At 41.4% G+C, this 23,693-nt stretch overlaps 1 protein-coding gene across 1 annotated transcript in view; it reads left to right on the forward strand.

Annotated features, from left to right (window-relative positions):
• Positions 1-9,092: 9,092 nt before the first annotated feature.
• Positions 9,093-23,693, forward strand: part of plekhh1 (pleckstrin homology domain containing, family H (with MyTH4 domain) member 1) — a 30,779-nt gene continuing 16,178 nt past the window's right edge. The window contains exons 1-7 of the mRNA XM_067478951.1: positions 9,093-9,381; positions 13,621-13,803; positions 21,156-21,218; positions 22,115-22,264; positions 22,356-22,439; positions 22,687-22,768; positions 23,089-23,271. Of these exons, the coding sequence (XP_067335052.1) occupies positions 13,660-13,803; positions 21,156-21,218; positions 22,115-22,264; positions 22,356-22,439; positions 22,687-22,768; positions 23,089-23,271 (706 nt within the window). The 5' untranslated portion in view covers positions 9,093-9,381; positions 13,621-13,659. The remainder of the gene's footprint in view (positions 9,382-13,620; positions 13,804-21,155; positions 21,219-22,114; positions 22,265-22,355; positions 22,440-22,686; positions 22,769-23,088; positions 23,272-23,693) is intronic.

The following is a 23,693-nucleotide window of genomic DNA, read 5'->3' on the forward strand; positions in this document are numbered from 1 at the left end:
CTCAAAGCCCCAAACCCTCAGTGTCTGCTGTGTTTCTCTGCAGAAGCTGGTTGGTAAATAACAAACCCATCTCAGCACAAACTGACCAGGGCATTTATGGCTTCATAAATGACTGATTCAGGGATGTGGTTTCCCTTCAGGAGGTCATTTTAAACAGTTTTCTGCTCTGTCAACATGTCTAGCAGCAATGACCAGTTGGCACCAACATTATGTGCAAATGTGTAGAAAAGATGATACTGTGCCGCTAAAGTTGTTGCTGCTAAATGTATGTGTGTGGCAAATTTTGATCCCCTCAACAATGTGTTTGTGGGCCATTCGCACTCTATCAGTTCTCTGAGGGGTTAAAAAAAACATCACGCTGCCTACTGCGAGGAAGGGTGTTCAGAGGCTTTATGTAGGTCTGTGTGGGCTTTACACCTCCTCACCTCTCACTCCGCACTGCTGAGCATCAACATCAACAACAGATGTATTCACCCAGACATTCCCAGTGGACCAGCGGCAGGAAGTGGAGTTGGGCAAAATCAAAACATGTCAGTGAGAGAAAACCCTCATTTGCCAAACCTACACGACCATGATGAAATGTACTTTTACCTCTGAATATGCAACGTTTAGGTTAGTAGAGGCTTGAAACACATAATCGACTCTCCACCCAGCTCTCATCTGCCTTGCTCTGCCATGTCCTTCAGCTAATAATCTGAAGAATTCTGTAACAATTCTGTGACCTTCTCTATGAGGCCAGTGGTTGCAATATCTCTGTACTGCTTCCAGGTTATAAGTTGAGTTATCTGTTTCGCACATCTTCACATTAAGACATGGTTTGTAGCATATTTCTACTAAAACAATTCAGAAAAACACTGCGTTATAGTTACTACACTATGTTTATTTAACAACTTCTTGTCATGTTATACATAAAACACTGGATAACCAGTGGAAACTAATCATTTGGATGGTTCACCTTCTGAAAAGATGCAGTAGGTTTAGTTGGGTACCCTTTTTTTATTTTTTTATTTATTTAAAATGTATTTAAGCTGAAGAAATCCAGCAGTGAAGATAGACATTAAGCTTTTCTTCAATCCAGTAGCACCCAACATCCTCTCTGCTTATCAAAGCTGGTTCTTATCATCTCTGCGTGCAAAACACTCAGTACAGCTACTGACAGAGCCGCCCGTCACAGAGCAGGACTCCAGCCAAAATCTGCCCAGAGGAGAGAAGCCTTTGGGCTGCGGAGTCACAGTTTACAATGCTGGGTTTTCTCCATTTCATGCTCTCATACTCTCCATTGTCCTCAAACTTTCACAGCTCCCCATCCGTAGAGTTTCAAAAGATCATGTGACATTGCCTCATCCTCCTGTTTGCAAAACACTCATTCCCTTTCTACCTCCACCCTGTTTTACTGTGTTTTTTCCAAATATCTAAACACATATTATGCGCACTGTTTGGCAGTACACTCCAATTGTATCTCTCAGTCCATCGGTCTTCATCTCCTCACACTCTTTCTCACCTCGTTCACAATTACCCAGTGTAAACAGTGCGTGCATTTTATCCGAGCAGATCTCGTCTGTCCTTAGTGTTGACTGTTTTGTCTGTGGGAATCACCATGATGGATTGAGATCCCATCGATTTGTACAAGCAGACATTTGTGCTTACGCTCCCGCTCTCTGTTTTGACAGTCTGCAAACAGCAGCGGAGTATGGTTTGGTCGGCTGCCCCAGCTCTTCTTCCCCTTTAAGTGTATGCAGTAACAAAAAGCAAAAAAAAAAAAAAATTGAGTTTTAATTTCTACCAATGTGACCTCCACAGTTACATACAGTCACAGAGAACATACTGTCTACCTTCTTAGGAGTCAACAAGTCTCCTTGCAAAGTGAAATCTCCACCTGTTTGGGCATCTAAACAAAGAAACATTGGTCATTTGGGAAAACACTGTACACTTGTTCACTAAATATGAAGCTGTACCCATCTCACCAGCTGTTGTCTACTCATCTGACTCTCTATCAGAATCTGTTCCAGTAGTAGTTCCATGAATGTTAAAGTATTCCTTAAAGCTACTACTGTAACAGTTGCGTAACATCTTTTGAGCATGGCATGCTGGAAAATGAGACAAACGAGACCCCAGCCCCCCATAGGTGCAAGGTCCCAACTGCACAATCCAATACAGGCACAGAGCTTTTAAAGTATCACATATGACACCAGGGGTTTGCTAGAATCAAATCTTTTTTGACTATAGCTCTGAAATGGCCAACGTAGGACGTGAACGTGGCTCGTTTTACTGCTTCATTCGGGCTGGAAAACTATATTCAACAATTGGGGTTAAGTGGTTTGTGGATTGGCTGGGATTTGCACTCCAACCCATTGTAAACACTTTGGCCGGATCACCTATGGTAAATCGCTGCAAAGCATGACCACGGGATTCTGCATTGTAATTTAGATCTTTACAAGGCTTCATCCTGCACACGGACCAGCGCAAACTCCTGCACAAGCACACATGCTTCTTACCCACGTATGTGTTTTACAGATACAAACACACACACTCACGCATGCAGAACCACGTGCAGCATTATGAAATAAGTGTAATTGTGAAGCAGCTAAATAGTCATCTCTCACTGGACCTGTGATTTAAGGATCACTGTCTCACCACACTCACACTGTCTGCCTCCAAAGCCACTGTCAGGGCATACAGCTTTACATCCCACTCACCATCCGGATTTTTCAACAACTTCCAAGTGCTGATGATGTTGACTGTATGCATAATGTCAGCCCGAGCCCCCTCTTTAATGTCTATTACACAAGTGTGGAGTCCATAACCAGTGGCTTGTTTTTGTTGTTGTGTTATATTACTTTTGAGGTTGTTAAACAAACGAATATATGATTATTTTAAATTTAGATTTCAGATACAAGTTTCCTCTCTAAGCAGTATCATCTCAATCTGTTGCTAGACTCATCATTACAAAGCCTCATATAAATTTTCCACTCATTGTCTAACTGTCAGTCCTACAACTTTATTGTCATAGTTCAGTCTCACCGCTCTCATAGGGGTTTATTTTCATTATTAACCCACTGTACACTGTCTACACATCTCTAAATGCTAAGCATACACAGTTGGTGTGAAGCCATTGAACACTGAGGAGCTTTTAGGAGTCAGATATTAGTAAGATGTCTAACGTGTTGATAGAAATCAAAATATGTCACTTTTCATGGCTTGTTTCCACCTCCACGTCATGGCCAGAATAATCAGCCACTGCAGGATTTTAGAATTTGTGTTTCACGAACATTTGCATAGGGATTTAAAAAAGTGAAAATCCACCTTTTTTGAGAAAAATTGGTGTAACAATGACATCAAAAAGTAGTGAAGCACTTTTGGAATGAAGACGTAAGAGTTAATTAAACACTGCACACATGAGCACGTGAGTGAAACATCCACCAAAAAGGTGAGAAACTGCGGCTGAGAGAATGTAACATTCTTCACGTGAATGAATTATATATTACATGAATTATGCACATTATGACTATAATTTATTTCATTGTGCACTCTTTCTACAGTGCTTTAATTATTTTACAAGTAGCATCAGTGATCTCATACATCACATATCTGCCCCCTCTATGACGGGCGGCTTTTCGCCTACTTTGCCATGAGGTACAACAACAAACAGTTTTCACATTAGATGAGCTCTGAATGATAATCCGGTTCAAAAAATCAGTGTATGTGTTCCATACTTTGACGTGGTTTTTTTTACGCCGGATGCCCTTCCAGCCTCAGCCCTCCTATTCTGTTTGCCGGGCACCAAGGTGGCCCTTGATCGTGGGATTCGATCCTGTGGCCTTCTGCATCCCAACTCAATGCTCTACCCACTAAACCAACAGGGTGAAGTTAATCCAGTCATTGCATTGGTTGCTATTATGATCCAGATTGGGTCAATTTTGAAACAGTGAATTTTAGAGTGTGGTACTACTAGATGCGTAAAATCTGCAAGGGATTTCTTCGATTTCCTCTCACAGGGATACAGAAAGAGAGATGACCTCTACCTGCAACACCAGCCTTTGTTAATGTGACGCCATGCTGCAGCTCATCAAGCAGACCACACACAGAGCTAGCGGAAGCACGCTGGTGAAAAGCGAGAGGAGAAAGAGGCAAAGGGGAGAGGAGTTAATGGTCTTGTTATCACAGAGGGGGAAGAAATGAAATGTGTAAGTAGTTTTTGTTGCCATAAAAACTTATAATGTATATTCACCAACTCCCACCAATGTTAGACATATAATCCTTTGCATTTCTCATCCGCACTACCATCCTCTCACACACAATGTTGCTGTTGAAGTTAGTTTGGTTTATTTTCTTTTTATATACAGTTTCCATCATGCTCCACTCCCTCTGTGGTTCCAGCACGGCTGGCCAAATGGCAATAAAACGCTCAAAGGACATCAGAGAGGGAAAAGGAGAGCTATTTGTTAGCCTAACAAAATCCTTGGTAGTTAAATAGCCAGTCAACATGTGAGAAAAAGAAAGAGATCTGCTCTGCTTCAGTGCTGATGAGAAAGGAAAGACAAGTGGCCTAATGACAGCTGCAGAGAAAGTTTCTGTCAGTGTGTATGTGCGAACTCATAAAGTCAATCACCCTTGCCGTGTGAGTTCAGTCATCGGTATTTATGTTGCGGGAGATTGTTTTGTTTTTTGTTTTTTATGTAAAGGGGCAACTAAAGCTAAATTACAGCCACAAAATATGCAAAAGACAAAAAACTTGAGAAAACAACACTAGCACATAACTCAAAGTAGCTCTGGTTAAATAAAAAAATGCAAAGCCATCAAAAAAACAACTACTTTCAACTGCCATGTTTGCTAAAATTGTGGCTTTTAAATGCAAGAGTGGAATGACTGTATCTGTGTTGAGTTTTTCCTGCACTCAGGTCCATTTGGATATGAAATGAGTAAAAACCCTAAGTAGATTTTTCCTTGTTTTATTGTGGCTTATGAAAGTTTGACAAATCTGTGTGAGTTTACCCTATGACTGTCTCACTAAATGTCAACTAAACACACTTTTTCTAAAACTGGCAGCTGCGTGTCTGTTACTACCTACACGTCTACTGGACAAATCCACTCGGGATGCAAATTCAGAGCAAACAGTCGGTGCTGATGTGGAACGGCGTTCATCATGCACCAAGATGAATTATTAGGATTTGCACAGTTGTGTTTGACCTGCAAGACTTTTTCCTGACAGCAAAAACACTAACAATGTTCAAAAACTCCAACAATTAATGATGCCTATAATGTATATACACCCATGAACCTCAGTCAAGAGTAGGGGACTATTTTCAGCTGTGAATTTGAATGTTCTACTCAGTATTTACATGTTCAGTATAGTGAAAGAATGTGACTTTCACTACAAGTGTGTTGCCTACTGACAGCTTTCACAGAACAGCCGAAGAAACTAAGCCAGATTGAACCATCATCTTTTTCCCCTTTGTTTTTTTCCCAGCCTGACATCTGCTGCAGTCATTTTTTGCTTCTTCACTCAATCACGATGGCACGCTTCGGTCTCCCGTCTCTGCTCAGTGACCTAGGCACAAGCTGGGTCATCACGCAGCTCTGGAGGTTCAACAGCTGTAGGAAGACGCATTAATCTGCAAACACTGAGTGAAACTGGTCTTCATCTCTCTCCACAGTCTGGCTGTCCCCTCACAGCACTGGCAGTCGTGCCCGGGAGCAGGCATGTAAACCACGTAGGCCTGACACCAGTTGTTTTGACTGAGAGCACTGAGGCACTGACTTATTGTGCGACACAAGGCAGAGGCTTTGGCCCATCCAACTATGGCACCAAAAACCCTGCTGAAAACCCACCATCCCAGTTGCAGTTCCTCTTCCACCATGAAATTGGCAAGCTTTCCACCCAGAAAGGTCCCATTAGCTACATCAGAGAAAATTGTACACAGGGCAGAGTATCTTTCTCAGCACTGTTAAGAGTGTTTTAGTGAAATTTACACCCATTAGAGTGATTAAGTATTTCTGATAGTTCTGATAGCATATCAGCTGTGTGAATGGACAAACAAATCACCACTCAGTCACTTTCACTGAAAGGTCAACAGTGGAATAAAGCCATTAACTTAAATGTCTATGAACTACTCTACACTATGTGGCTTTTATTGTTTTATTTTTGAGCAGGTTATAAAGAGGGCTATGAGTTTGCCCCTTTGGATACAAATATCTCATAGTATTTTATAGATTCATATGACATTTGCTACACACATTCATGATCCCCAAGAGGCTGAAGCCCAATATCCCCTCTAGCGCCACCAACTGGTTCATGTATGAGGTTTTGAGTGAGGCGTCATTGGGTGGAATCCTATTAAATGTTTTCTGACATTCCCATCAGGATGAGTTATAATAACCTGTTGCCTTAATCTTTATATTAGCACCACTACCTGAAATCTGCAGATGCACAGGGAAAATTTGATGTGTACCATATTTGTGACCATATCTAGAAGTTATGTCAGCCTCCTGGTTCAGCCGCAGTTATTTGTGTGAGTTCTCTGTCTGTGTGATTCTTCATGCATGCACTCTGTATTTGTGCACCGGGACTACTACAGTCAGCGGACAAAGCAGGGTGTGTCACACCACTGCATGCTTCTCACATTAACACACAAATCTTAAACAAAACGATGCAACTTTGAGGCCATAATATAATTGGATTTTAGAAGTCCTGTTCTTTTCATTATGCTCTGACACTTTTATATGGCTGTTGTATGGCTTACTATCATATGCTATGTAAATATAACCTCAGAAATAATGTGAAACCTTTATTTGGGCGTTACATGCAAAAATTCAATAGCTCAGACATTATAAAATGTTCCAGATGGTGATGTATGAAGACTACAGAAAGGAAAATGATCCTCCCACAAGGGCCACAAGTCTGCATCTCTGATTAGGCTCCATTTGTTTCCAAACTACACTGCTGATTAAAGCTGCTTGATTCTCAACAATTTCTGACATTTGAGGGAATCCTTGTGAGGTTTGGGGAATGAAGGCCAGCCCTCCGAAGGGGATCTGAAACCATGCTGCACTTGTATTTTGTTGGTGTGGTCTCAAACTTTGCCACACTATCCCCTCACCATTCTTTTACTACCCAGATAATGATTCATTACAGTTGCAAAGCTGCACGTGGTGCTTTAACAACAGTTCTGATTCCAGTAAAGCCCAGCCTGCAAGCTTTGCCAGCAAACAAACATACTGTAATTAGGCTACTTAAAACCTAAACGTTGGATTTCTTAATGCTCACCCATGGTGGTCTTTAAACGCGTGAGTGTTAATTAATAGTAATGAGTATATGAAGACAGCTTCCAATTTCTTTTTACCTGAGTGCGGGAGCTTCACTGAGCAGAATGAAGGTGTGTGCGGCAAAACAGCTTTTATAACATTCATTGGCTGAACGGCTAAACTTTCTTTGTGCTCATCCTAAATCTGACTTTAATAACATGGTTTTGTGATATCAAAAAGGAGGCATCAACACGACATTGGCCCAACAGCAAATGTGTAAGGGAATCACTCCAAAAAGGCCATTCGTCACACTGCAGCATCCTGACAAGGAGCTTTGTGTAAAACTGTAGTTTGTTAGGTTAGTAAGTGTGAAAGTGGAGACCTGAAAACTCGAGCAAACAAGTACAGAGAACTGACATTTAAAATTAAAATGTACATGTGGAAAATCAATAGATGTGTTTTTAAGGAGACACTAGTTGACATGATTTGGCACAGACACCCATCTCTCCATATTTATTGTACCAGCTGTGATGGCTCCAATATTTTTTCGAGTTAATTCCCTCAAATACTCAAAAACTTGTAAAACTAGTGACTCAAATGACCAACATTTCCATTTTATCCAATGTTATCAAAGGCATTAGCTTATTAGTGTGTTTCCATGCATGACTTTCCATGTAACTCCATCATGTCAAAATGTCCAATTTTCCAACTTATGTCAGTATAGTTAATGAATATTTGATAAAAACAGCATTAGCGTCAGTCCATGTTACAGTGGGGAGGAAAAACTCCCTTTAACGGAAGAAACCTCCAGCAGAACCAGTCTCAGGGTGGGCAGCCATCTGCCTTGACCTGTTGGGGTGAGTGGAAAGTGGAGAGAGAAGAGAAAAAGGGCAACAAAAAGCAACAACAAAACATCGGGCAGGTTGGTAGGACCAGTAGCTGCACACTGGAAAACACACAGCTTCAAAGCCGGGGACACCGGCAGAAAGGGATAGAGAGAGGGAGACAGAGAGGGAGAGAGAAGACACAAAGTTAATGTTATACAGTGGTGGCATATAAATGTATTTGTAAAATCTGGATTTTACACTTTTCACACTTTTGAATTAATTGAAGGGTTTTTAGTAGAGAAATGATAGTAGTCCAACCTAGAAGCAACAAATGCATGAACTAGTTTTTCAGCATCACTTTGAGACAGGATGCTCCTCATTTTACGCACCGTTCGGTAGGTGGAAGTAGGCTGTTCTGGAGATTTGTTTTCTATGTGTGAGGTAAAGGACAAATCCTGGTCTAAGATAACTCCCAGGTTCCTCACAGCAGAACTGGAGGCCAAAGGTCTGCGATCTAAAGTAACTTTATTGTTGGACATATTTCTCACATTTTTAGGCCCAAATCCAAAACTTTCAGTAGCTACCATACCTGTCACAATATTAGCATTGTTAGCATTGTTGATGTTAGCGTCACAGAGCTGCCAGCATTATTAACACTAGTTAATTAAAATTTCCTGTGGGAAATTACACCAGACACTACATAACCCGAGAAAATGTCTCGTTATAGCGGGATACGGAGAAAACTCATTCTCAGGGTATCAGCAATAAGTTGACAAAAAATCACTACTTAAAGAGTGTTTTATATGTTTTATAACACGTCTGGAAGCGACCGAATACAATAAACCTTCAAAGAAAACTTGGGGCAAGAGGCTTTTTCCTTAAGCACAAAGAAATAGTCACATTTTTCCTTAAGCACAGAGAAATATTCACATAACTGTGTTTACATCCTAAAGGGAAAACCCGAGCCAGCCTTAATGCAATATCCTGAAGAGCTTCTGCACATAAGGGGGCCTGACTCCTGGAGAAACCTGATCCTGCATTGGGCCCTTTAAAGGAATATGGGATGAGTCTGTTGAATGGAGCTGTGAGCGAGTCCCGCTGAAGTCTCCACAGAAAGCGAAGGACAGCAGCGGGAGCGGGGCGACACCAGACGTGAGCTCTCCGGTATGAAATGAATGAGAAATGAGAGCGGAGCGAAAGTCGACGGGCTGAGGAAGAAGTTATGAGCCGCGCTGCGAAAACGAACAACCGGGGTAGGTGTCCGTGAGCGGAGGAAGCCGTATCGAAGGCGGAGAGACAACGAAGTCCCAAGGTAACGTAGCCGTGAGGGGCCCTGGTACAGGAGCACCGACTGATCTCCGAAGCTTCTGCACAATCACTGAGCTCAGTGTAAACGCCAATGTGTGTTTGAGACAAAAGCTGCGTTTCCAACTTTTTGACACTGGTTGAACTATTCTGTTTGCTGACGTTTTACAGTTGCTACTATTCCACTAAGCAGTTCGCGGGTGGCGCACCTGTTCCTTGTAGCCTTTTTTTTGGACAAGGTCTTGGTCACTTCTCGCTCTTGGAGTGGTCCTAATAACCTGGGTTAAAGCTATTTTAAAGGGTTTTACATGAATTCTATATAATAATAAATACAACGCATTGCTTTGGAACAAAAATATGGACACACGCCTGCATAATGTAATCTTTTCTTTTAATCCTTTGCATGCTGTTTTGTTATTTATCAAAACATATGAATATATGCATATGATTCCACAGCACCCAGGCCCTTGTCGTGCTGCAGAGTCACAGACTGAAAAGTGTTTGTTTGCAGGCCAGGAGAGCAGCAGAGGTAGATGTTTACACCTCACTACAGAGGAATGCCAGGGCCTGTACTTAAGGCTGAGACTGATAATGAGTGTGGTCAGTTTGCAGAGGCCTGTCATTAACCTGTACTGAGAGAGAGCTGCAGACTTACTTGCTTGCTCGCAAAAGGTGGGAGGAGAGGATGCAGAGGAAAGAAGGAAGGGACGAGGGTGGGAGGGAAAGGTGCTAGGGAGGCCAGGGGATGGAAAGTAAGAGGTGTTGGAGGAGGAGGGATGAGCCACAAAAAGAGGAGTAAGACAAGATAGTTAAGAAGATAAGTTGGGGAGGATTGATGTGATCTAAAAAGTAGGCTATAGACTTGAACTGGCCTCTACTGTTTTAAATGTCTGAGCTGAGTTACAATTACCTTTTTAGTCTGGATTATTGCAGAACAACATTTAAAAACTAGGGCAAATGCTGTTATTTATATACATTTTGTTTTTCTAAAAATAGGATAAAAGGTTAAGAAGTGTGAGGCTGCATTGGAGATTTGCCCCTTTAGTTAAGCCAATATGTCCCAGCTGTAGTTGAAACGTAGGGCCTAAAGAGTGAGGCAGGCACTAATGTAAACAAAAGTGGCCTTTTGAGTGAGGCCTACTTCACCGGATGGCAGTCGACACAGGTCCCCCTTTTGTTAAACATATGGGGGCACTGAGGAGATGATAGGGCAATATGTAACACACTGTTCTTGACTCTTTGTGCTCTCAGGGTTTGTCGTTGTCTGGTTTTGTGCATACAGCAGTCTTCCATGCTGACACAAATCTTCAGCAACTGACCCAGATTAACACTCATGCCTCTGTAGTGTCTGATGGGAGTTTTTTTTTATCTAAGGGGGGGTTAAAAATGAGGGGAAGCCAAGTTGGACGACAACGGCAGGGATTTGAAATGTCTGGTGGGAATGATATCACTGAACCACCTAATCACTTACATCACCACAGCTGTTTGCTCAGCATTGTGTCAGTGTGTGTGTGGGCAAATGTGTCTGTTTCCAATCTTTGTGTGTGTGTGTATTTCCATCTGTGTCTGTCTGTGCTCTATTAAGCAATCGCTGAAGAGTTACAACTGGCCAGGGAGTGTGTGTTTGACTGTGTGGTGATTAAGGAGGTTCAAGTCAATGATGGGACTGACAGGAGACCTGCACATGTGCCCCCCGCATCCTCTGAAGACCCTCTAAAGAGCAGCACACACTCCTGATCATCTTGCTGAGCGAGAAATGGCAAAGATTTAGTCCCGCAGCTAGAAAGAAACGTCACACGCAGTACTGTCCAAAATGTTTTATTGCACTCCATGATATCTTCCAAATTTTGAATTGAACCTCTTCTTACTGGATATCAAATCTCACTCAGCCTGAGGAATAACGCGATATAACTGTCAGTGCAGTCAATGGAAAGCATTTGTTGACGATGGCAGTTGTAAAAACCATCCTGCTGGGATCTTTGCGGTGGCGTTTCCATCCAGTTGTCCTCCCCAGTATTTGCTCTGGCCATGACTGTGTGCACGATTTTACAGTTAGATGGAAGTAGAGAAGCGCTCAGGGCCTTTCATATGTCTGCAGCCAGGTGAGGACTTACCATACCGTGCTTGGGCTCTCCCATGCACCTCCCCACCCACCCAATCTGTGTGGCCTGAATGTAAGAAGTACGAAACATGGATCTACAGTGCCGTGCAGATCCTGGAAAGCTCCCTTCCTTCTCTCCTACCTGAATGTTTCCAACATTGTCACATGCAGACAGACATATGTAGACACTGCAGAGGACAATAGTATTCATTAGGTCGTATATAAAAGTAGACTCTGTTGAAAATTGCGCTAAGCTTTTCTATAAACCATCCCACAAAGAAGCCTTAAGTTCACGCAAAAGGAGAAAAAACACATTTCAAATCTTAGCAGGAACAAAAGTCAATTTCTCACGTACTCAGTGGAAATGACCTCATTTTTGACAAGTTGATGTACTGGGGATGATTTTATCCTTGTGCACTCAGATGCAGTGAGCTGTGAGGATATGTGGTCTTCTGTAATCTCTGGTTGCCTTCCTCGTCCTGCTCGGTAGAAAGTTTTACTTTAAACTTGCTGATTAATCAGTTGGGTTCCCGACACCAGTTGGCATGACCACTAACACCCCCCACCACTAATCCATGTTCAACAAGCATGGAGTGCAGGCTTGAATTGGTACTGCAGTGCTAAGAGTGTTTAACCAGCAAATAGCATGTTTACACCCGGCTGTTTTAGCTCCTGGAGGTGGAGCTGACCTCCTCTGTCCGAGCTTACCCCAGTGTGGCCCAGCAGGGCTTATTCAGGCTCACTGATTTCCCCTGTTCCCTGCTCTGGCATCCTGCTTTACCTAACCTTCATGCCTTCCAGCTTGCCCTAGAGAGAGATAGAAAGAGAGACGTCGGTAGCTGGACTATGACTGCACAGCCAGGGTACAGCGGTCGGCTGGCAAAACCTCACATGCACGACTTCTGTAATTTGTTTGCTAGGCCTGTATTTATGAGCATGCTAATTGCAGGGAGCGCCGTGGTGCAGTTATAGTTGCTGGACTTTGAACGTCTGCTGTTCTGTTGACGGTGTCTGGCTTCACTTTGAGTCTGTCTGACTATGCAGACTTCCTTGAATTACATTTGGCTTTATTTTGACATAAGGACATGCAAATGTTTACTCAGACTTTTACTGAGCATCTGACATATCTTAAATCACCAAGTTTTCAGGAGTTGTAACCTCCAGAGCTGGTTGTTAGGGCTACTTTTATCTGGAGTTAATCAGATTTTGATTGAGTTCACACAGTAGGGCCTCAACCTTTGTGAATGAGTATCCTGCCAGAGAAAAATAGCCACTAGTCAATCCTTTCCCAGGTAAAAATAACTTCAGCGCCCCAGTTTCCTACATTCGGCACTTGGCCCATTCATTCTCACACATTCTTTTCTCCTTTCTTTACCGTCACAAGCTGACAGCCCCCCTCTCTAGCTGTGATGGGACTGTCATGCAGAAAGACACTATTGTACTGCACAGGATCCCATTTCACTCCTGCCTTGTAATTAAGAAGGGATTGCATGGCTAGGGAGTTGTGGGATGGGGGTGGAAGGGTTGGGGAGGGTACCAGGGGATTGGGTTAGTAGGTAATTTGGCTAAAGAGCACAGTGCTGACCTGCTTTGTAGCTGGCTCGCCTGGGAGCATGAACCCAACTCCCCCACTGACACAGAGCTTCCCTGCAGAGATTTTGTTCAGTGTGTGTGGGCATGTGGAGAGACTGGGGACGAAAAGGAAAGAAAGATTCAGTCTGTGGGGATCTCTTAAAGCTGTGTGTTTTTTGTCTGTGTAAAGTGTGTGTATGTGTGATTAGTATGTGTTTGCAGAGCATGTTTCTTTGTGTCACAGCAATACAGAAAGTAAGAGGAAGCTTTCATTAAACTTGTCTCATTGTGGAATTATTAGTGTTTGGCTTACACACACAGTCTTGGTGAATCATGGGAAATGCGGTCAGCAATGAGCATTTTAGAGCTTAAATCACTTTTTCTGCTATTGTGCTGTAAATGAAAACAGAAGCTGAACTGCTGACGGAAATACCATCATTATTTTTGCATCCTGTTGGGGCTGAAATTTACTGTCTCAATGCTGATACCTACATTCATGTGCTCTTTACAGCATGACTGGAAAAATAACACGCTAAAAAGATTATCAATAAACTTGTGTTTTCTGTCTGTCAGTCTGGTCTGAGTCTACACGCAGAGCGCGGAGTCTTTACCATGGCTGACGTGCTGGAGAACGGCGGGTCAGGAGCTGTTGGAGCAGCTCCCGTGGATTGGCAGAAACGCTGCGTCGCTCTGGAGATGCAGCTGCTGAGGTTCCGGCTGCAGGCGGGGAAAATCCGAGAGCTGCTGGCAGAAAAGGTAAGGGAGAAAACCACAGAAGCCGTATCTGAAATCACTCCATAGCTTATATTCACCTATTAATGTTCACCTGAAAATACATAATCAATAGTTAATAAGTGGTCAGCGGTGAAGTGAGATTGCAGTTTATAATTTACCTGAAGAGCTACAGTATGCAGCATTTGGGAATCAAGCTAACTGTAGCTTGAGGCTTAAAATCAATTCACCCAAGGTTCCAAAGAGCGTCGGGTGGCAAGGAACCCTTTCAGGTCAGTATGTGATGCACAGGATTTGGCCTTCTCTGAATGGTTCGGCGTTACTCATACTTGTGCATCAAACGTATAGCTTGACGTGCACCTCCCTAGAAATGCAACTACATGCTGCAGCAATGTAGATGACAACAACTGTGAAAGGCACATGGATGATGTCTGTGGTCTGGCATGGTTGTTCCTGCTTTGCAGTAATTTCAGTAGAAGTAAATGAGCCTCTCTCAAAAGCTTTTATGTGCAAACAGAGCAACACAGAATCGGTTTTCGCCAGAAATACTCTCCATGGGTTCCTGGGAGTCTGACAGCATTCTCAAACTAGAAGGATCAAAATTTATAGAGCACAGTTTGGTTTACTCCCCGATATCTGGGCTACGCTGGCATTAAATATTATGATAATATAACTGAAACTGTGACCGTTTTAGCCAAACCGAATGGCTCCGCTTTGATTTAAAGCTATCCTGTCACTTTCATCTGCAAAAGAAGTCAATGCCATTATATATTCTTACTTAAGCCATGCAGATCTCACTGCCCTATCATCATCATCATCATCATCTTCTCTTCTGGCAGTCGTTTTAGGAGCGTCATGCACGAGGTAACAAACAAAGCACGTCAACCAGTTGAAAGTACAGGTGTGGGTGACTGTATGTTTATGTGTTTGCCTAAAGACAGATGAAATTACTCCGCTTATTTGATAAACATTTGGTCCACTCATTCTGTGTCATCAGATGCTGGCCACAGTTTCAGCCAAAAAGTAATATTTAACGTTTTAACTCATCACTTCTGGTGCTTCCCCGTAAGTGAGGGGAAAGAACCGCCAGCAGCTGGCCAAATGCTTGTAAAGTTGTGGCTGTTGTAAAGCCTAACTACCAGACACTTTGGAAAGTAATCGACTGTCATCAAGAGATTCAGTTGAGTGCAGAAGATTTGTTGGTAAAAGAGTGGAAATGTTTGGATTAGAAAAAGGAGGAATGACTTTAGTAGCAGGAAAAAACTGCACTCCTGTCTTGACTTTTATACTGTTTCAGTCGGTTTCTCCATAGCTTTACAAGTTGCCTTTTTTTTTTTATAGACTCAAACAACTTGGAGCTGCCTTCTTTTGGAGTGTCACAGTGGTTTGCTTTCTGTATTATCTCTAATTCTGGAGACGTCGAGAGGTTCATTCAGTCAGTCAGCAGGATGTTTACAGTCCAAACATAACCCAGTGGCTGATAAGAGCAGGACGACTCCCTGCTGTGTCCTCTGTCAGGTTTTGTCAGACCTCCAACTTTTCTGATAGATCCTATGCAACCCACACACACAAACTTTTATGACTGTTAAAAGTGAGAGCAACTCATTAATAAAAGACATTATAACCTTATAAGCTCGGAGCGGAGAGACTGTCCTCCTGTAAAAAATGAGAGCGTATGTTGTTTGTACTGCTCTCCAAAAAACGATGAAGACGTACTGCGCGGCTTACTGCTTGGTGACAACTAGCAGCAATAGTGAGTGTGCCAACATCACATTCTGTTTAGAGCTTTCAGAGTTTGTCTGGAGATGGGAATTGTGTTTAATTATCAGGAGAATGATGAAGAAGATCTTATGTATGATGAGGATTTTATGCACCATTTTATGCACCAAGTTTGTATCTATTATCTATCTCCATTGGTCAAAACTGTCCTGTCCAAATTCCCTATTCTCTTCTTTTGAATAACATTTACTCATAACAGTGCTCAACTTACTTGAAATCTGTGCCACAGAGATCAGCATCTACCGTACCAGTAATATTTTAACTTGTATTTATTGTTGGTTTTGGCCTTTTCATTGCATTTATAAACAATTTTAAACAAGTTGAAGCTTGCGATGCAGTTCACATACGGACTAATTGCTCTCCTTTCCTACTTTTCACTCATAACATTATTAAGGAGCAGACAGTACCTAGTATTATTTATGTGCCAAGAAGGGGAATTCAAATCCTTTTTTTTTTTTTTTTTTTTTTAATAGGCAAAGTATTCCTTCACTTTTTCTCACACATCTGCCATAAACGTGTGTATAACAACTCTGATACACACAGCACTAACCAGGGTTAAGTTGGAGGCCTGTGCTGAGTGAGTTTTTTCTTCTCTTTTTTTTTTTTTTTCTGACTATGATTCCGTCATGTTATTGCTGTTTGGAAAGACTGCTTCATGCTCTTCATCTCCACTCTTGCCAAGTTAGGAGTGTTTTACGCATTGACCCACTTTGGTATGGAAAAACATGAAAAAGAGAAGTTGACGTGGTTGCCTGTGACATGGCATTTATCTCCAGAGGCAGACTGCAAGTTAGGGACTAGAAAGAAAAAGAGAGCAGGACTATTAGTCTATTTAAGAATTAGTTTGAGTGTTTACTATGGATTGAAAAGTGTCCTTTTATGACTATCAGCATTTAGGCTTTCAATCTTAAACTTTGACCTACAGAAAATATGAAAGGAGGGTTTGCAAAAGTTATCGGGGAAAATATTTGCTTTCACTTCTGGTACTGAAGTGACATAATTTTACAACTGAGCAAACAAATGTGGTAATAAAAAGTCAAATTACCAGCTAAGGCTGTCTACTCCTTTGAAAAGCTGAAGATTTGCGCACATATGTTGAGATTAAAGTGTTATTTTCTGGCTTCTGTTTTACATTTTGAGGGAAAAGCGAGTGAGTAATAACGCCTGAAATTACAGATCTGGTTCTAATTCTATGCTCTTTATTGGACTAATGCCAGTAAGAGTTCATCCCTACTGGGTCCTCATCAGGGAAATGGCTAACATGACAGAAACAGATCATGGAGAACTGGTTGTACTAAAAGTTAGTTGGGAAAACAAGCATAGCAGTGAGGCTTTGAAGACCTGAGTTGAGAACACCAAGTTTACAGTGTAAAACATCAAGGAAGTCAAAGAAAAACTCTCCCTTGTCTTTAACTTTTCAGTATAACTTAAGCACCTAACAAACCTTCTGCTCGCCATGACAATGTTACCTAAATGTCCTAAAATACCTTAAGTGTGGCTCAGCGAAGCTCTGTATTATAAAGTAAAAAATTAATGTAACACTAATTATTTTTCAAAGGTGACGTCAACAGTGATCCAACTCTGAACTATAAATCAAATCATGTGTTGTAGGCACCTCAAGCAGGACTCCAGCTGCAGATTCAGCTTCAGCTTTTGTTTAGTTTGCTGTGCTAATATTTGCTAACTGCCACTAGACAGTCGGCGTTCGTTCTTAGAGTTTTTGTTCACGAATCGAATTACTGGACAAATTCTGCTGGCAGAAATAATATCATCATGAAATTAAGTAGGCCCTATATCGTGGGGATTATGAATGTTTGTACAAACTGTCACGGGAACCCATCCAATAGGTAAACTATTTAAATCTGGAGCAAAGTGGTAGAGACCAACATTTCCCTCCCCCATGTTGCTGCAGTGAGTTTGATATTTAAAATGTTCCAACCAAATTGCATAAACGAAATTCAATAAAAGATTCAATAGAACACACTGATAAGAAAATGATGATGATAAATGACCAAACGTTCCAATGCAACTATTGCTTCCAGCTGTTATTCCTTTGATTATTCGGCTAATTGAATAGTGGACGGATAAGATTTATAAGCCTTACATGGTGCAAACACTGGTATTTGTGACCATAGGTATCAATGAACATGTCAGGCTACAGAAAGCTCACTTGGATCCCATTTGTATGTATAAATATTTATTTTCATGGGAGGATTTGTTTGGATCAGCTCCTTCCATTAGTCCAGCAGCTTAAGTTTAGCCTGTGTAGCTTTTTTTTATGGTCCATTTTTAAGGTCATAAAAATCCAGGTTTTTACTGATAAAATAACCCTTTTCTCTATTTCCAATAGTTAAAACGGATTTAATCAATCACTGAGACATACAGTAGTATTTAAAATTATGTGCTGAGCTTACTTCAACTCTTTTCGTATTTTATTACTCTTTCTTTCATTTGTTTATTCGAACTCCCCTCTTTTGACCAATGGCTTAAGCATTTAATGATTCAACCAGAGACATTACTAACTATCCTCTGTGTACAAGGGTTAATGATTAAAGTTGAGAGGCATGTGGAACACTAACATTTTACAGTCAAACCAGTTTTCGATTCACTTTACTTTATCCAGTGTTTACGATTTGTATAATATCTATTTTGTCCTCCAGTGTGCACTGCAGAAACAGACAAAATAAATTACCATCAGATTTTAGCTCCCTCACTCATAAAAAACCATGAGTGAGTAAAGTCAAGTCCCTTGTAGGTTCATTCAATAAGATCAGATCTCAGATATCTGTCAGCCTGAGGTAACAGATATTTAGCTCTGACAGACCTTTTGTGTCCTGGAAGTAGATGATCTGTGGTTTGCTCTCCTCTAATCTCCACCTCTCTGGATAATATCAGTCCTTCTAAAGTTCCTCAGTGGAAACACATTGTTTTGCATTTCACAACACAAATTATTATTGGCAATTTTCAGTTATATTTTGAAGTCTGGTTATAATCAGATTTTTTGATATTGTCAGCAAATAACAACAAAGGATCAACAATGCTTTATTAGTCTGGCTCCCAGTACTTTGGGAAATTGTGACTCACGGCACCCAACACAATTATTCCTGAAGACTTTAAGAAGCACAAAAATATAGTTTTAAAAGCCTAATTAGGTTCCTAGATTAACTGACGGTGCAGTGAAGCTTTCAGCAAATGTCAATTGAATAAAAGCAGAGGGACAAAATGTAGTTATAGCAGCAAAATGCACCCATTGGAGTGGTGGGGCTTATTGACGTGTTAGGTATGTATGGCACACAGAAACTAAATGGATCAGGCTTTGGTTACACAGACAGTGTTGATAACAGCACTTCATTCATCTGTGGCCTGGGGATAGACTAGACTGTCCAGGGTGTACCAGTCCTCTGACCCTATGACAGCTGGGATAGACTCCAGCCCTCCCGCGACCATATACAGGAGAAGAGGTTACAGTGGATGGATGGCATCTGGATGGATCATCTGTTCATATTTGGTTTTAGTATTTTGATAGCATTTGTTAACAGTAGGTAATACAGCAAATCATCAAACACATTGTATTATATTCTCGAAGTGTGGCAATATATGTAGTACAGCACTTTATGAAACTTGACTCCCATCTCATTCGTTTTCTGCCTTTTCAGCAGCAGACGTTAGTTGCTGTGTGACACTGTGGCTTGACAGATGCTGCAGAGCAGACGTAGTTGTCTCACGCCTGCTCAGCGATTCGGGCCTCAACAGTTGGAGTCTTCAGCAGCTAATCGGACAGAGATAAACTGACAACAAACAAACACAGTCCGTATATCAGTCCTATGTCTGATAGCCTAAAGGTTACAGAATGTAGTTTCTTACTATCAGGTCACCCAAGGTGATGATGATATGTAACAGTGATTCCCAAACAGAGGGGACATCTGCAGATCTTTTACAAGAAAGAAATCTGCCTGCACACTAAGGCTGGTCAGATGCAAAAATAAATGTGAATGTGTTTCATATGCAAACAGTGAAGTCTTTGGTCCAAGGACCATTGTCGGCACAACTTACAGAACATGTAATTGTAGAGTTGACAGCTGCATTACGGAGTGTGTGGAAAAACTTTAAGTAACTAAAATGAAAAAAGGAATCAACAGTAGTGTGAATACAATGGTTTGAACAGAAAACAACTAGTTTGCAAGTGAACTGTAAAAGTGGTTTTAAAGCTTATATACCTTAGATCTTCCCTTACTGCTCAGCTGTGAAGAAAAGGTCCTTAAGTGAGCAGCGCAAACCTGATTACTACAAAAAGTTTTAAGGGTCCTGATCTCAACACACACATTTGTAGTGTGATGTATTTTAATGCTGTACTCTAACTATTAGGAAGTTAATTTATGACCAGCTCACACTCTCGACAGACCCTTTGCTTCACACCCAGGTTTTGCTTCCTTACACTTTAATCCTATGACTCAAGGTCCAGCCACCTCCACCTCCTGACCTGTTACTTGTCTTCCATATGTGGTGTAGCATGTTTTTAAGCTCGTCGATGGTTTCTTCTGATCAGCACTTCTCACATCTGGACTACAAAGTGACCTTTGAGGTAGTTTATGTTCACCTAAAGTGCTTGCTTGCCTCTTCCATTCTGTTGCTTGAATGGAGAACAAATGCTATTTGCTCTTCTTTAGTTTAAGCGTGGTACAACCTTTGACTTGTGACAAAGGCTTTTGACCTTGAGGTGAGGAGTTATCCAACCACTAGCCACAAACCTCCTCCCACACCTCCCCTTGCAGATGTGCTTCAACTTTACTGAGTGTTAATCCGGCTGTGAGTAAGTGTTCAAATATTGTGTGTGGTGGATTCTGGGAATCACGTGACAAGAATGCAGAAAGAAAGACAACGAAAACGGAACAAAGATGACAAGAATAATTCAAATAATTTTCCCAAGCAAAGTGAATCCATTAGGATGTTTGCTCTCCTTTCTATTGGGTCACTGCACTCAGAAGTAAGGGCATCCTGTGTGTGTGTGTGTGTGTGAGAGAGAGAATTGCTGAGAGACAGGGTTCTTGCAAATGTGTGCATGGACAGTGTTTGCCTTTGAAAGCGTGAGTATGGATCCTCGCACAAAAGGTGACACAAGCTTATGGACACACATACTAGCATTCTTCTATGACTCTGTTGTTTGACCAGGAGAAGTAGTGTGACAGAATATCTGAGGGCCTCTCTGCTGCTTCCACCATCTGTGCCCTTCTGCTCCTTTTCAAATAGTAAAACATTTGACTTCAGAGGAGAATAATTGTGTTTTCCACTTCTAGAAGGGTTTTCTTGATTAGAAATGCTTTCCTAAAAGCAGTCTGTTAAAACTTCAAACTATATTACGCTTTTTATGTCTTCCCTATGGCAAAAGTGATTATGAAGGATTAAGGTTGTCTTTATGCATTTGTGTGTGACTACTTTCTCAGACCTTTACTGGATATCTCTTGTCACAACCTGTAGCTCTGGGCTGTAGGTGTATTAAAGGTAACCATTCAGTGACCACCCCCTAACCCCAGCATTTAATATGGACATTGTCCTAACTAAGTATAAAACTATAGTAACCTCCTCTGTCTCTACTTCAGATGCAGGAGCTGGAGCAGAGGGTGATGGAGGCTGACCAGCGAGCTGAAAGTGCCGAAAAACAGGTAGATCCTTCTGACCACAGTTTATAAGATGTGAAACGATAGTTTGACTGTTTTTCAACCTGGCATTCATTTTCATAGTTACAAGTATGATACCTAGTGGGTTTTGGGATTGATTGCTAAAACCAGTCCAACAGTGCTGGCAACCAGGTTAAACAAGAAATAAACAGGTTAGAAAGAAATTGTGGACACAGAATAAAAGTAAATGGGTAAATTATGAATCCATCTGTCCATTTTAGGGTTTACTGAAAATCCTAATTGCTGCTGTCACACAGTTTAATTTCCATGTAGTGAGGGGTTATTACATTTCAAGCATGCCCATTGCATTTCACAGTCTCCGTGCTGGAAAATTTGCTTAGTTTGCAAAAGTCCTTCTTAGAGGAGAAGCTGTGACTTGTGGCTGAATAAATTTCTAGTAAGTGCATCTTAAATTCGTATTCCTTTTTGTTAAATTTCCGTGACCTTTCATGCTCGACACTGAGTGAAATTAGGAGAAATCCTGAATTTGAGAGCCATTACGTCAAATGTCAGTTGGATTTTGTGTAGACTCCAAACCACTAATTAGGAGTCAGCCTCTTTAATGGGACCTAAAAGAGTGTGGTTTAAGGACAGGAAACTTCATACATATCACACATTCTCTGTCCTTTTTGCTGTCGTGTTTAATTACGGATCTGCCGTCATCAATGGCTCTTCCAGGTGTTTTCTGTAGGTGGTAATTTAACGGTGCCCTTTCTTTAAAAACAAGAAATACCTAAAGGGCTTGAGAAACATTTTTTTTTTTTTTACAGTTGGCAAATGTATCTGTGTTTTTTTCTTCCTTGTGCGGTGCCCATCAAATCTAAATGACCCATGCAAATCTGAACTGTGTGTGCATTCACCCCTCTAATTATGCATTTCAGATCCATGTCATGGAAGAAAAGCTCAAGTGTGCAAACATACAAACCAGTGAATCAGAAAGCTCATTGTACAAAAAGTATCAAGACCTGACCAATCAGGTTCAAGAAAAAGATGCTATGATAAAGAGATTAGAGATACAGCTGGAAAAGCAGGTATGGATTGAGCCATTACATAAAGAACTGTCATTATGAACTTTTAATGTAGGTTGCAATAATCCACAAATCCTGTTTTCTCTGTCTCCAGATCTTAGTTAGAGCCCAGGAGGCAAAAATTATTGAGGAGAAGGCCGCCAAGATTAAAGACTGGGTCACCTTTAAGCTTAGAGAGGTAAGCTCAGACATGTATGACACAGCCCTGACTGAATTTAAAGCCTCTGGGAAAGGCCTCGCTGTCTTCTTGAGAGACAAAGGTGGCAACAAGAGATGCCTACATTTAAAACTCTATCTACTACGGTTTATAGAATATATTAACTAAGAGTTTCTAAATACTCGGTTATAAATGATGTCAATGCATCTTTCAAATTAAGCCGTTTTAGGAGGCATTTATATAACTGCTAAAATGTGATTTGTTGCAGATGGAGAAAGAGAACCAGCAGCTGAAAATGGCCAACCTCAAGCAGACAGAACAAATAATGTTGCTGCAGGACAAATTACAATGTGAGTATTGCTGTGGGTGTTCATACAGGTGCATCATAACTAGCATTGGCCAACAAAGGTGCAGGACAGGACCCACAGAAGCTGCGATGTTGAGAAAAAGGATGAAAGCTTTTAGCTGGCTGACAACGTGCATAACATGAAGAGAGAGGAGTGATTATTTTATCCATATGTTTTGGACACTCTACTGAAAAATGTGTCATACTGTGACCTTTGGATAACAGCATTTTGTTATCAGCGGGACAGGCAAAGGTGATGCTGACAAGTTGGGAATGATTGAAAACTGTAGTGGATAAGACTTGTTGGTTGTTGTCTTTGTCCAGCTCTCTTAGAGAAACCTGCATCCTCAGGATCTCCTGCCACCTCCCCTGTAATAGATACCCACCTGGTGCCCAACAGCCCGCTGTTTCCTCCCAGCTGCCCGGGCACACCCCCTGCCCAGGACGACAGCTGGAGACTGACAGGTCCTCGTGGGGCCAGCTCTAATATCAAGATCTCGCCAACAGGTGTGCTGCCCTTGATTCATATTACAGTATTTCAGGCTGGGTGGCAGGAAGCTTTGAAGCGAGGTTTTTTGATTCAAGGAACTGAAACGAAGATGTTGATCTGATTGGTAGACTCCAGTCTGCAAGCATTGTTTTCCACAAATCTTTTCTGCAGACTTTGTGTGAGTGTAAACATGCAGAAATGAAACAAATTAATTAGTCCCGTGGCAAAATATGCACTGCTCAGCAAAAATAAAAAATGCATCGGGTTAAATCATTTTACTTCTTAATACATTTGCTCTCTTCATAAAGGATTATTTTACAGTTTCTATAATTTCTATAACATTGTTTTCTTTGAATGACTCTTGCTCTAAGCTACTGTGTAAATAATTAACACCCTCATTGCTTTAAGCAACATTCCACCAAAAACTATTTTAGAAGGG

This window comes from Channa argus, chromosome 16 (genome assembly GCF_033026475.1).
Source record: "Channa argus isolate prfri chromosome 16, Channa argus male v1.0, whole genome shotgun sequence".
Lineage (NCBI taxonomy): Eukaryota > Metazoa > Chordata > Actinopteri > Anabantiformes > Channidae > Channa > Channa argus.